The 15,864-nt window shown below is 34.8% G+C and overlaps 2 protein-coding genes across 2 annotated transcripts; one reads left to right on the plus strand and one right to left on the minus strand.

Annotated features, from left to right (window-relative positions):
* Nucleotides 1-3,654: 3,654 nt before the first annotated feature.
* On the minus strand, nucleotides 3,655-4,401 carry LOC112099714. The gene has a single exon (XM_024187159.1). The coding sequence runs from the start codon at nucleotides 4,399-4,401 to the stop codon at nucleotides 3,655-3,657; it is 747 nt and encodes a 248-aa protein (XP_024042927.1).
* Nucleotides 4,402-10,651: 6,250 nt separating this feature from the next.
* Nucleotides 10,652-15,323, plus strand: LOC18047964 (RING-H2 finger protein ATL7). Its single transcript, XM_006441730.2, has 4 exons — nucleotides 10,652-11,590; nucleotides 11,687-11,769; nucleotides 13,743-14,167; nucleotides 14,860-15,323. Exons 1-4 carry the CDS (start codon nucleotides 11,366-11,368, stop codon nucleotides 14,880-14,882), a joined length of 756 nt encoding a protein of 251 aa, XP_006441793.1. The 5' UTR covers nucleotides 10,652-11,365; the 3' UTR covers nucleotides 14,883-15,323.
* Nucleotides 15,324-15,864: the final 541 nt, after the last annotated feature.

Below are 15,864 nucleotides of genomic sequence, written 5' to 3' on the forward strand. Positions count from 1 at the left end.
CTTGGCGTAGCCTCTTGGTGCGACAGGCACCCCATCGCACCAAGAGGCAGCGAACTTGGTGCTGACTCTTGGTGCTTGTCGCACCAAGAGGTGCTGCCTCTTGGTGCGACGGGCACTCCATCGCACCAAGAGATAGCGTGTTGTTTGGTGCTGCCTTTTTTTTTTGCTTCTGTTCATAATTTATTAACATATAATACTTTTAACTTGTACCAGATAAATGGGCAAATCAAAAATAGCATTGCATAACCCACCCGGACCGACGAAAGAACCCGGAATGATGAATATACCTTATGCTGATCACTTTCCCGGTTGTATCACGAGTATGTGCAAATTAGATGTCGTTGTTAATGCCATTCCGGAAAAATTAACAAAGCAACAATTACAATTGTTCAAAGACAATATATTTGGGCATTTCCTACAGTGCCGAAGCTATCCATTCAGAGGCGTAATTGTGCACAATATATTACTTCGGCAAATGTCCTATGGCACTGGAAATGAAAAGAATGAGTTATGGTTTCAAGTTGCCGACCATTTGATACGGCTATCGTTTGGAGAGTGGTGCCTAGTAACGGGAATTTGCTATGGCAAAAATGTCGTCCTGACGAAGCATAAAACAAGTCATAGGTTACTTAAGAAGTACTTTGGAGGCAGGAATCGCGATATAAATCTTGGCCAGTTCGAGGAAAGATTTATGAACTTAGAGTTCAAGACTATGGATGACACCGATGGTTAAAAATCGCCATGTTTTACTTTGCTAATACAGTACTAAACAGAAGAAAAGATCATTGTCAAATCAATTTCAAGTTGCTTAATGGGGTAGATGACATAAATCACTTTTAAAGTTGTTTGTGGGGTCGTTTGTCGTAAGAAACAGTATATAAAAGCCTTGATAATGCATTGAACGGCAAAGCCAATAAATTTAAGAGGGCAAGTGCAGAAAATTCCTTACATAGAATTGAGAAATATAATTTTTACGGCTTTACGTCTACAGTGCATGTGAGTGAAGAATTTTTTTTATAACTTAGTTTTGTTATAATAATTATTTAATGACACGATTTTTTACTTTGTATCTTTCCTTGTTAAAGGCATGGGTTTTTGATGCGATTGGAGGACTACCATCATAGTGTGTGGTGAAAATTAGGAGGAAGGGTCCTCAGATCGTGCAATGGAAGCCTATGACTTCTTCAAATATAAACTTCGGCGAAATCTATTCATACCTCAATGAGCGTCTTGTAAGTTATTTATATGTATGTCTGTATATAACAGTTAAATAATAGATGGTTATACTAATTAAAAATTTGGTATTCTTTACGACATGATGGCACCATTTTCCAAACCCTCAAACCGAATGCAAAGGAAAGAGCCACAAATTATTGGAAGAGTGTCGAGGATTACGTGCCATATTTGCCAAGTTGGGTCCGTAATGTGGGTATCCTTTATAGTATCATTGAAAACCGGATGCAAAGTCATTTATACGTTTGTTTTTTTTTTGTATTTATTGTTTTCTGTTTTACTTGGTGCAGCACCAACCTTCAATCAACGCGCCATCCATTACAGGGCCAAACGAGGCGGATCATGACACCACGAGCCAAATAGGACTGCAGCAGAGTCTTGTTGAGGATGCCTGTGCTGCCGACGACCATTATGAATCCACACACGATTCAGATGACAGAAATGAGCCGGAGGTAACTTCTGTCGTCCTGAACATTTTGTTTCATCACATATACCTAATTTCAGCACTTTGTCATTACTTTCTTATTTTGTAATAATAGGCAAGGACTAAGTTCCGCAATGATTATTTCATTCAATGACTGGATAAAATAGAGTCTTCCATTCACGAGTTGAGGTCGGAACTTCAGACTGCACACAGTTCCATTAACGAACTGAGGTCAGAACTTCTGGCAGAACACAGAGAAGCACAACAATATAGAGAAGCGGTCATGGGGTTTATGGCTTCGTTTGGCACAGGTTCTTCAAATGGCGCGTACAGTGATTCTTCGTTTGGCCCCTCACACACGGTGAGCAAGTTTCATATGCTTTTGTTATGTTATTATGATTTCAAACCCGAAATTATTTTAATATGTTCATCTCTTCGAAACAACAGGCCTCAGATGGCTATGGTCCGAACGTTGATGCTGGCTACGGTACGCATACTGATGCTGGTAATGACAACGAGCACACCCCATGTCGTTGTATATTCTATATGGGGACATAAGTTGTGATAGTGTACAGATATTCACGGAGGCACCTCCCAGCGTTAGTAAGTTTGGTCGTCCGTACTGACCGTCGTATATCTTTGGCAGTCCTTACTTCATTCCTCATTTCAAGAGAGTTAGGAATGTCAGGCCTTTGCCCGCACTCAACATTACGGACTATGAAATTGATGAAAGATCGAGTGTGGATATGAATCTGCTTAGGGGACTAGAAGATTCAAGACTATATGAGGAGTTTGATCAGTGGTTCGCCGGTAAATTTTTCTTAGATCGGCCTGTCTAACAGTCCTGAAATTTTTTTGAAATACTCATAGGCAATGCTTCGATGGGGTGGCTTGGTGACGAGGTAAGTGTGTTTAATGATCAGTATATTACAATATTGTTCATATTTCTACTGCCATGGATTATGTTCTAAATTTACTTGGTTTAATCCCTTCACAGCATATTCACACGTATTACCGCTTGATCAGGGAGAAGCAACGACAGTTTCCAAATGCTCTACTGCAGCGCGTCACGCATACAGATACATATTTTTGGGCATGTTCACGAACTCTATAATCATTAACTATAATTTTGATATTTTAAATATCTCGAAATGTTATTAATTTTCTACTCATCATGTAATAGGTGTTCCTAAAGTAATTATGGAACAATGGTAGTTGTGATGTCCATTCATTATAATATGACAACAACTTAAACTGCTATATGGATGGGCGAGAAGATATCATGTCCAAACCGTTTACAGACGTCGATATGGTAAGAATTGTCACTCAATCTTATGGTAATTGTGTATAAAATATACTAATTTAGCATTTTTTTTAATGTAGATATTCATCCCTGTGAATTTGGGCGGTGATCATTGGGTACTAGCTCGAGCGGCTCTTCGCGCGAAGAGGGTACGGATTTACGACTCATTGGTTACCTTTTGCAATGACAAAATATATTTGCGTAAATTCAAACCTCTTCAGGTCGTCTTCCCTCAATAGCTTCAAGATGTTGGATTCTACAACATCCGACTTGAGTTGCAGAGTGCCAACCCTTGAAAGTAAGAATCGTTAAGGATGTGCCCCAACAAGAATCTGGAAGTGGTGATTGCGGCGTATTTATGTTGATGTTTACAATGCATTTGATGTTCGGGCTAAAACTTGATTTTGATAGTAGCCACGGGCATTACTTCAGGAAGAAAATTGTTGTAGATATATTCACAGGCAATATTGCCTTGTAAGTCATTGTATTGTGTTCAGACTTGATGTATGGATGTAGATTACTTTTCTAATAGATATAAACTTTTGATATATTCATATATTTAGCTATAAGTAATTGTTGATCTACTTTAGTACTCATTATGCAAATGAATATAAAATAATATACCTCATTACATATAATTATAAAATAAATTATAATAAGAGTTCAGAATCCATAATTAGTTACAATGATACAGTCAGTTTGGATTCGACACAATGAGATTTTTACATCTCTTGCGGTTATGACCTGGTTGGTTGCATCGATCGCATCTCACAGTTCTTCGGCTAACATCCTCACCGATAGAAAGAATTCTTAACTCTGGACGACGACTAGGTGGTGGTGCTTCGATCGGTGAGTTAACTTTGATTTTCTGGATTTCTTCTGGAATGTCCCAATCTGTCATGTCACTAACCGGCTCCACTAGTTCTGCATATGCCATGACCAATGAATATTTAGAGTAATAATCAGAGCAAAGACTTATGTAATCCACACGGACGGTCAGACAAACAGTAATTGCATTCGCACAAACAAGCTGATCGAGTTGGAATACTCTACAGGAGCAAGTTCTTTCATGAATGTCAAATATCCCTTCCTTCATACCTCCATCCAAAACATGAAATCGATGCTGAGACACAGGCTGAACGGTCAATCTTTCGGCCAAAATTCTCCTTTCGCTGACTATCTCATCTGCCCACGTCGTTAGACGAGTGCTCATCGATTCAGCCACAATTTTTCTATCATAAAACCATTGCTGTAATGTTTTTCTAAAGTGATCAACCAGATGAGTTACAAGAAATTTCCGTGGTTCCCTCATTAAAGAGTTCACACTTTCCACAATGTTGGTGGTAAGTATGTTGTATTTCCTACCTTTAAATTCAGACCTTGCCCAATTACACGTACCCACATTATTCTCTAAGTAATCAGCTGCGCTCGAGTGGAGCATCCACAACCCTTCAAGTTGTCTTTTAAATTCTTCGTGTCCATATGTCTTTGCTGCATTAATAAATGATGGCTCGAATTAATCCCAAATAGCTTTAGACATCCTGAATTTAGACTTAATGTTGCCTTTGACATGGTAAAAATAAACCCCATGAGCAGCAATGTGAAATACTTTTAAAACGGCTCTCTTGATGCCAGTGCATCGATCAAAGATAAATACTAACTCTGCCTTATCACCAATCACTTCATGTAATTTCGTCATAAACCATTCCCAAACATCATTATTTTCTGAATCCATGACCCCAATAGCTAACGGATACAGCTGATTATTACCATCCAGATATGTTGCTACAAACATGCTTCCACGATATAGCCCTTTTATATGAGTGCCATCTACAGCGATCACAGTCCTAATGTACTGCGCGAAGCCCTTGATGGAAGATCCCAGCGCAACAAAGTAATATAAGAAATTATCATCTCCATCCCGCTGGAGGTGTGTCACTGTGCCCTCATTCGCTTTGGTCAAAATGTGAGAGTATTTGGGAAGTAAGTTGTATGACTCTGCAGGGTTCCCTCATACTATTTCAAGACCGACTTCTTTAGCCCGATATGCTTGCTGATATGTTAACTGGACCACGTATTCTTGCTGTATGTCTGCTCTAATGTCATTTAGCGTGTATATCCATTTATCCTGAATAAATTTATCCGCGATAAGATGACCAACAACCCGACTCCTAACTTGACGGAGGCCACTAGGCAAAACCTCATTAGAGCACGTATAAACATTGTCAACTCTTCTCACTACCAAAGGAACATTCTGCTCATCTGAACCTCTCATTGCATGAAGACGTCAATTACATGCTTCCGAAGAACAGTAAGCCTCAAAGCGTGTCGTTGTGGACCGTGCAATCTTGAAATCAAACTTTTCCCGCAAGGCCACTTTGGGCAATTCCAGTATTAACTCATTCTTCTCAGCGAACAACTTTCCCACACCAATGTCAGCAGAATTACAGCTTCTAACTAAGTCTGGAGCAACGAAATTTGAAGGCAAAATTGGAGCAAGACTCACCAAGGGATTAACTGTTGTCCTCCTCCTCGAACAGGCCATCGGAGGAATAGGTCGGTTGTCTTTATAGTTAATAGGAATATCATACTGATGCTCATCCTCATCATTGATAGGAATATCATAATGATCAATGCCCTTATCATCAACTTTTGTAATTGAGTTCATGCCTTGCACACTATTGAACAGTTCCAAACAAGCATTATCAGCTTCTGTGTTGTTGGTGTCATAACCATGATCATCATAACTGCGGCACTCATTATTATGATATGGAGAGTAATGTTGCCCTAACGATATCTCTAATGGTAACACATTTTCTTCAACATCCACTAACGTAATGTCATTATCATCAATAGTGTCATTGTTTTCGTTGACTGGTGAGTAATGTTGCTGGAACGACATTTGTTGTGGTAACACCTCTTGTTAGAGTGTAATTTATGCACTAGTTTTGCATTGTTTACTTCCCTTAATATCGATGTTTTGCACTTAATAATAATGATTTACTTGTGTTTTCCTTTTGTAGGTGCAATTCTATTGATTTGTGATAAAATTGAGCTATAAGATGATGTTTAAAGATGATTGTTTTCTTGGAGAAATTTAGAGCGTCAGAAGAACTTTGTTGATAAGGTGTGGGCGCGTGCTGTCAACTGCGGACCTGCAGTTTTTAGTTTAACGTGTTTTGTATTTTTGGTTATTTTTGTAATTACAAATTTAATATTTCAGATATTAGTATTTTATTTTAACTAGAACTCTAAAAGAGAAGAGAGAGAGAGTATTTAAGGGAGGACTCTATTGTGAAAAAAAAAAGCGAGAGATTGGAGAAAAGAAAGAAACTCTAGATCTAAACTTTTCTCTTCTCTCTATGAAGAACTAAACCTATTTTTCTGGTTGAAGGTTAATTAAGCTTTGATTCATCACTACTGTGAGATCTTTCTTATGCTTTAATTATTTTATTGCTTTTTGGGTATTTGTTTATTCTCTGAATTATTTTCATGATTATGTTTGTTAATTAGGTAATTGGCCACTATTTAATTATCAACTTATTCTATTGTCAATTAAAGGATTCATCGTATGAAGATTTTAATGTTTGTGACAAATAACATAGCAGAGAGTTGTGTTATGAGAATAAACAATCTAATTTAAATTAACCATCGTATGTGTTTGTTGATTAGGATTTTGGTCTCTCTGGTTTTTCAGGCTGTCAATTGATTAAATCCTATGATCGTATCTAGAGTTGTCTATTAATTAGGGAAATAACCAACGGTCGTACTTTGGTTATCGACTAGTTAAGAAGAGATTGGCTATTAGAGGGTCTCAGTAGCTATAACCGGTTTATTTATAAGTAATAATAATTTATATTTGAATCAATGATCAGTAGTCGAATCAAGCTGAGTTAATTCCTTCAACCAGAGCTTTCTCCAATTTGAATTACAACTTTAATTTGCATTCTAGTTATTTTAATTTGATTTCTATTATTGTCAACAATTCCCCCATTTTACGTTTTACATTTTAAAAGGATTTAAATAATTACCGATCTCTGTGGACACGACCCTGCTCAATCATTATACACAATTTATTTAGAGTAGGTATTTATTTTTGCTGGCTTCGACAACCATCACCTCTTCCTCAATATCAGGGATAGACTCGTTTGCTCTAAACGAAGTTTCACTTTCCACAAGTGGTTCAGGATTTTCGGCCGGAACTCGAGGATATATGGTGACAAATATAGGGAGGCATCCATAATTGACCACATCAGAGGCCATGTGCAGCACAACATTAACCATTTCATCATTAAATATGTCCATAGGTACTGAACATGCACGATACATTGTGTTACTAGACCTCAAAGTTGTCTTCATCTTCAAACTATATTCATTAGGATTTATCTGTAAAATTTCATACACCCTTGCCAGAAATTGCTCAAACGTACAATCTTTCCGAACTAAAAATGTTGTATTCTTCGCATTCACGTACTCCGTAAGACCATCTACTAACGTCTCCCACCAACCGTCGTAACATAATTGAAGTGCAACGGAATCCATTAAACCTAAAAATTATTAAAAAAAAAAAAGAGATAAGATTCCACGCTATAAAACCTAGTAAAGTGAATATGCAGTACATTTATATGGATGAAATAAAGTATACAATTTTGGATTTGCTTCATCTCATCGTAAGTTTCGAAACGATATATTATACACCTAAAACGGACACATGTAGCCCAAGTTATTACTTTCGGAAAATAACTCAAATTTAGTGAGACAGACAGTGGGACAGGTGCCTGTATCACATAAAACCAGTGGGAACAAGTGAGACAGACGCCTGTCCCACTTGCCTGTCTCACATAAAATTAGTGGTAACAAGTGAGACAAGCACCTGTCTCACATAAAACTAGTGGGTTTATATGTGCGACAAGAGCCTGTCTCACTTGCATGTCGCACATATTTTGGTGAGACAGGCAAGTGGGACAGGTGTCTGTCTCACATAAATCTGTTGGTTTTATGTGAGACAGACGCTTGTCTCACTTGTTCTGGGCTCATGTTTTGCTCGATTTTTCAAGGGTTTCAATGATTGATCTTCATTTCTCAACTCAAACTAACTACTTTAACAAGTCACATTGTTTTGTTAATGAAAAATAACAACGTTTGTAATAAAAACTCACTTCAATTTCGAACTCAAATAATAAAATCAATAGATTAAAAGTTTAGGTTATGGTAAGAGTATAAACTAACCTTAAGAAACTCTCTAATTGATAATTATATCTTCAATTATATAATGCTTATTTGATGAAATTTATTAATTTATTGAGAGTGATGGAGTTTGTTGAGGGATGAAGTTTGTTAAGTTGAAAAGGGAAAAGTGACATGCCTTTGTAAATTTGATGAAAGTGATGAGGGTAATATAGTAAAAAAATAGTGTTTAGCTAGTTATAATAAAAAAAATTTTGAGGGGTTAAAGTTGAAAACACGCTTAATTTTTTTTGTTATTTTTATAAATTTCCCGTAAAACACGAACAAGATAAATTAAAAGTCGTAATCAAAGAAGACTAGAAACTGGTCAATTAAATTAGATTCGTCTAAAGGCTGCTAAAAGAACTAAACAGAATAATGACAATGACTGAGACGTTTTATTTAATTTTAAATGTTAGGTTTAGGTCAGAAAGAAGGTTAATTTGATAATCCAACAGAAACAAATTTTATTTTTGTTTTTAAATGAAAATGATCACATCACCTAAATCTTCATTGCATCTTTTCATAAACTAAAATAATAACTTTGCAAGTGTAAAATGTGGCGGATCGATGGTGTATACGAGGGAATATAATTAGGGATATTCTTAAGTTTAACTAATTTTCTAACTCTATTAATTCAACACTAAATAATTGAAAATTGATTTTTATTTTTATTTTTTATTATTTAAAGGGATTTTGATGCAAAATATTTGGTGGTATTGTGCCATGCATCTCTTTACTTTATTTTTTAGAATGGGAGTTTAAATATTTTTATGTATTGTGAAAACTCGTTCTAAATCTAAATATTCATACTATGCTATTATATAGTTTATTTAAGAGTCTAAAAGTTAATTTTATATAGAGTGAAATTATTTGAACCCATTAAATACTCATTAAATTTATTTACTAAATAAACTCACTGCTAAAATTTAAACTTTTCAATTTTCACTCTATAAACCTACCTAAGTACCTGATATAGTCTTACTGAACATAATTATAATTAAACAGAATTCAAGTAAGCCCACCATTTTGGTCTCTTCTTCTTTATTTATTTATTTGCTTTTTTATCCCGTATTTTGTATTCTTTAGTTATAGTTATGAATGGCCTAAAAAGGGAGTAATGAGATCAGCCACCATCGATTTGGTGTTTGCAACTATAATGGTATTGAAAGTGTTGTAAATCTATTGCAACACAAAGACTTGATAAGAATAGAGCACTGGTTACCAATCAAGCACCGTTTCAAATTAACCATACAAGGAATTACATAGCCTGGGCAAAAATGTTTATTGCTTGCATCACAACATCAGCGAAAGAAGAAATTCACATTATATTCATCAGGCCAATCATACAACATTAGTTTTCGTCCAAAAGAACAACAAAAGCAAGTACCCTTAATCTATATAATAGATCCTAAATGATCGAATAAAATTCATTTTTTAACTTGATTTTAATCATTTTTTGTTTTAGCAACTCTCATGATTCAAGAGTAGTATCTAAAAATCTATAATTATTAATTCTTTTTTTAGATTTTTTTATCCTTAAACATAATTGTGTTAACAGATATTTTAGTAATAAAAATCTTTATAAACTATTGGGTGCAGAGAGTATTTTGATGAGTTCGAATATTTCTATTCTTTTATATAGGTTGAATAAAATTAACATCCACGCAAAAACTATTGAGGAAAATCAATTATAAGAGTGAGTGTGACATTAATACCATTTTATTATATTGACTAGAGAGTCTTCTTTAATTGGATTTAACGTTTTATCCACAATAGTCTAAAAAATTACTGTACAGATTGACACAGAAGACAAAATAAATAAATATGACCAAAAAAACCTAAATCTCCAATGCATCACACGACACATGTGACATGTAATACTAACATTGAGCTAACAACACACGCAAGGGCCATCTCTCAAAATTAAGCATGCCGTAAATTGATACTGAAATAATACTCTACTATTGTTGCATATTATGGATGTGTTTGGGAGTGAAGTACTGTAGTTTTTAAGCTGCAGTTGCTGTGGAGTAAAAGTTACAGTTGTGGAATAGAAGTTAAGAAAAAAAAAATTATTAAGTTGTCAAAGCCTAACTATAAGTGTTACTAAACACCTTAATAGATAGACTTTAACAGCTCAACTACCTCACTACATTCCTAAACGAGCTATATAATATAAGGGTGAGATTATTTAAACTACTAGAATTATTTTATAAACTCAATTATTTTATAAATTTATTATTAAAATTTAAAAAATAACCTTTCAATCAATAAATCCAATTTAATACTAAAATACCTTTATTTAACTTAATATTGTGTTAACCCAAAGAAAAAAAGGGGGAAAAAAGAACTAAACCAAACTAATATTGGCCGTCTTTATCTCTTAAAGTTAAGCCTTTTTCTTTTAGCTCTTTCTGAATCGGGCTTTAATAACAACCTAAATCTATCTGTAATTCATGCTAAAAGCTAAAAAGACTGTCCTGGATCGTTTCTAGTTTGTCTCCACATACACATAGCATCTAAAAACAGTCTCATTTTATCTTTTTACCTACCAAAATACCTGCCTTAAACTTGTGATCAATCTTGTCCTTTTCACTTCAACATCAGTTCCTCACTCCCACATTTGCCTTCAAATTGTTTATCTAATTTGACTTTTCAACCTTAATATCCGATTCACTCATCTGGATTTTATATTTTATAAGAAAAAAATCTCAAAATTTTTTCCCCATCTGGGGCCTCTTCAAAACTTGCATTTTCATGCTCTTTGCAGCCAAATTACCACATCATTCTGCAAAATTTCAAAATTTTCTCATCTGAGTCTGTCCGGAAACTTTCATTTGTTAATTGGTGCTGTCACCCTGTCAAATCGTCTTATTTGTGTAAATTATCGTGCAAATGGCCAAATAGAAAGCCACCTTCGGCTATTTCAGTACCTGTTTAAAGCTTTTCTGTACCTCATTGTCACATCACTACATTTGCATGACTTTTTGATTTGTGTTATTTTTTCTTGTAATCAAATGAAATCAATCTTAAAAATTTCATTTTCTCATCTGGGTTTCCTCCAAATATTTGAAAGCTTCGATCTTTGAGGAAATTTCCATTTTTTCGGTTGATTTATATGCATAACCGTGTGGTGAATTTGTGGGGTTTTTGGGTTGAATTGGAAACAATTGATTATGTCTTACTATACACCTAGCTGCTGCTCTTCACCACCAAAATCTTCATCTGTTTCAGCTGAGCTGAAGGTCTATCAAGCTTTCATTTTTTCTGTGCCAATTTTCTTCACTTTCATCCTTCTTTTGCTCTTCTACTTGTTCTATCTTCGCCGCCGGAGAGTTGATTGGTCTTCTCTTCGAATGAGAACTTCTTTGCATACCAACAATGTTGATGAGATCTCTAGAGTAAGATCATTCTTTGGCTTTCATTGATTTATTTATTTATTTTTTTTAATTTTATTTCTGTGTGCCTATGCTTATGCTTGTTGTTGTCTTTTTAAGGCTGAATTGGGATTGAAAAAAGAGCTGAGGGAGATGTTACCCATTGTCATATACAAGGAAAGCTTCTCTATTAGAGATACGCAGTGAGTGAGCTTTCTGTGAATTTGTTTGAATTCTAATTTTGTTTCATTTAATTTTGGCTTAGATTTATTTAGTTTATAGAAAGTGTGGCATATCCTTGTTGCTATATCTATGGGCATGTAGGAATTTTAAGCTTTCTTGTTTGTTTATGTTTTGCTTACAGTGCATGTTAAACCCAGTAAAAATTTAAAGAAATTGTCAATATTGGTCCAATCAATTCAGTCTTTTTAAGTTTTGTGAACTCACCACAGTGATTCGGACAATATCTCAAAGATTTTGAGAAAAGCAATTCAGAAAAGAAATCATTGTGAGAAATTTCCCGGTCAAATTTTGAGAAATCATATTCATTTTTTTTTTATATATTAATAATAAAAGGAAAAATGCAAACTATTTTGCTCAGTCAATGGCCTATTAGTTTTACATGATTTTATTTGCTTGGATAGTTTACTAATAAACTTTTGATTGGACTGACTGTTTTCCTTTTATCCAAGAAAGAATCACTGGTCAATGGTATTGGAATGAAGTCAAAAAAGAAAACTTGTGCTGAAAATAGAAGTAGAAAGTGTATCTTGACTGTATTTTGGTCGTTGTAGGTGACTGATGAATGCAATCATGTTGCATTCAGTTCAATTAGAATTTTCAGAATTTGCCCTTTTTTCACCTATTCATTGATTTATCTGGACACTGGGCTTCTCTAGTTTCCGGAAGGAATAAATTTGTGTTGTTGTTGGTTATCTAGAGGAATAATTAATATGGGTGTAATGAGACAGAAACTTCAGTGGAAATTGACATGCAAAATGTATCTTGACATTATTTTGTTTATTGTTTGGTTGACTTTTGAATCACGTAATCATATTGCACCCAGTTCAATTAGAGATTTCAGGATTTCAATTTTTTAATTTTATATTTAATCAATGACTTATCAGGGCACTGTTCTTCCCTAGTTTCAAGCAATATTTTTGTGGTGTTGTCGACTATCTATAGGAATAATTGATATGGAAAGTATAATGAGACAAAATTATTTTCTATATTGAGGTCCTGAAGATGAAAGCAAATTTATATCAGAATCATTTTATGTGCACGGAGTACTGCAGCTAAATGGTTCTGTAATTAACTAGTGGATGGTGGTTTAATGAACACTGAAGTGTGGTTTAATGATTCTGAAAGGGGGGGAATGGTTTACTAAAATATCATCATATACAGAATCGTGGGAGAGCTACTACTTTTGATAATTTGTGGTTAATGATGCACATCCCAAGACAAGTTAAGCTCCACAAGCGCGAGTAAGCGGACATAGGTTTCACAATAGGTTTGAGAAGTTCTTCATCGAACTTTTAATACGCCTGGCGGTACCCAAAATGGAAGATTTAATAATTGTAGTTAGCACCATTCCTGTTCTCAAGGAGGAAGAATTTGGTGATTCTCCAGGGCATTCTCCACGGCAATGAACCCAGTTTATTATGACATAATTCTAGTAGCCTACATACAATATGGATAAGCTTTTAGCCTGAATGCTGAATGTACATAACTTAAGAGTCTTATAAATCTTCATTTAGAGAGCCAAGAAAGACTAGAGTTAAGCAAGACTAGTTTTAAATACAGTTCCTACTCTAGATATAATGAAAATGTAGTTATCTATTTGCTGCAAACTAACAGTTCAACCCCGATTGTACGAAGTAAGAACTATCACATGTGTCTAGCCAGGAACTAATTTAGTCAATATTAAAAAATAGGAACAAAGAAAACAATTGAAGACTCTTCTTTTATCTTGTGATACTTGAGACTGCCCATGCTGACAAATTGAGCGTCCTCGTGTTATATCTTCATGATTAGATAATTGTTTCTTCAAATACTTTATGCAATCAGTCAGAGCTGTGACCTGTGGTAATTTGTCAAGAGTACAACATGTTCCACATATCATGAACTGGACTTCAATTCTTTCGTTTTGTCATGAGACACCTTGCTATATTTGCAGATGCTCTGTATGCCTTGCCGACTACCAAGCTGAAGATAAGCTTCAACAGATACCTGCATGTGGCCATGCATTTCACATGGATTGCATTGACCACTGGCTTACCACCCATACAACATGCCCACTCTGCCGCCTTTCTCTCCTTGCTCCTGCTAAAGCTTCCAGTGAATTATCTGACATCCAACAAGAAACAATTCAAGAATCTTCTGTCACAGAAAATGCTGATGGTGCATCTGATCAACAAAGGTCTGAGGCTTATGAAGAGCCACAGGCTGTAGAACATTCAGAGTCAAGGAATGAAGATGGGACTACTCTCCAAAATAGTCCAAAAGAACAAGGAAGAAGCTCTCATTCTCTTGATCATGAAAGGGAAGTTAGGGACACAACGAATGAAACTGGAGAGCATGAGCAGAGCAGAAGAATCCCAGGTAATTTGTAATTCTTATTGCGTACGCGTAACTGACTCCTTTGCCACAACTACTACTTTTGAAGATTTTTGTTTTTGTTTTATTTTTTCAGAAGCACAAATTTTCTATTATTATTAAATCAGTTAGTTTTGATTTATGACTTGCTACTTAATAGACATCTTTCTGTGTTCCTTTTATTTTGTTAAATTGTAAATATTTTGATGGTTGATGTGAAAAGTGTGGTTGTGGTTTAGAAGTAAAAAAACTGATTCTGAAGCTAAATGACGTTGAGATGTTGACATTATGGTGAAACCTTGCCAGTTCAAGATTCATGGGACTAATGTATACTGAATGGAAGTGGGATTCTTAGTTGCTAATATTTTTCTGCAATTATAAGCAAAGATCATCATGCAGAAACCTCGAGTTAGTGATTAATTAACCATATGCTTCTCATATCATAAGAAAGTTTTCATGTTTGTCGGTAAAGAATGGTAAATCATGAACACACCTGAGAAAAAGAAGTGGTGAATCATGAAGGCCATTTTCTCACTTTATTTAATTCTTCAGTCCATTTGTCGGGGATTCAAAAAGCCAAAGCCTTTTAATTTTATTTTTTAATTTAGTTACACACGTCAGTTATCATACACTGAAATATATAGTTATAATCTGTGGCACTTTGTGTTAATGACATGTTTTGCTTTTGTGTGAACCAGACTTGACACTGAAGTCCCCATGATGGATCCAAACACCATCGTGCATACCATTCTTTGCCCCGGCACTGGAACAGCTTGAAGCTTCAGTAATAACAAAGTTTCGCAAGATTTCCATGTCTAATATTTGTTTAACTGGGAAATGTGAAATAAACATATCATCACCATGCAGCTGCTTCTTTTGCCTTTACCATCCACATGCGCAACTGCTGGAGAAATGAGTCAATGGCAAGGAGTTATGGATGAAAATTAGTGTCCAAAATTAAAAGAAGATCCCAGATGAATGCTTAAATATGATTCTGGGTTACCAGTCTTCCTTTAATTTAGCATAGTGAGTGACTTGTAGTGTTGTGTTAGTGGAACCTCTTTTAGAGGCAGTAGGTGCATTCTACACTTTGTAATTTATATGTAACATGAGCACTATACATAATTAAATGAAAGTATATACTGAACTTTCTTTTAGAACTTTGAAACTAGTTGGGAATTTATCAACTTCTTGCCTTCAATTCAGCTTATTTTATATTATTTTATTTTATTTATTTTTTGCATCAACCGTCCTATGATCCTACAATCAATTCTGTGAAAGTATTTACCAGTAATTTTTCTCATGGATTTTACAAATTTATATTTGGACAATGATTTTTTTAACATAAAATTTTACATGTCATGTTAAAATTCTCACGCTAGGCTCAATACCTTATAAAAAAATTAATTTTGTTCGTTACACATTAATTGCTACGCGTATTTTCCTTTTTTTGTAAAACAAGAAAATAAAATGATTTTTTTTCGCAAAAATAAAATTGACAACTAAAATTTAAAAATTGACAGCTAAAGTTTACTGATTGGTAAAGTCAAAGGGTCAACACAACACTCGAGCAATATTATCTATATTTTATTTTACAGTGTTAAATTTATTTAAGTCCTGTGTATCAAAGTCTTCTCTCGTTTGGAAGCTTTTTGTTTCGTTGTTTGAAGTGAATGTCCTTAGAACGTCGTACTTAGTAGCTG

This window comes from Citrus clementina, unplaced genomic scaffold (genome assembly GCF_000493195.1).
Source record: "Citrus clementina cultivar Clemenules unplaced genomic scaffold, Citrus_clementina_v1.0 scaffold_3, whole genome shotgun sequence".
NCBI lineage: Eukaryota > Viridiplantae > Streptophyta > Magnoliopsida > Sapindales > Rutaceae > Citrus > Citrus x clementina.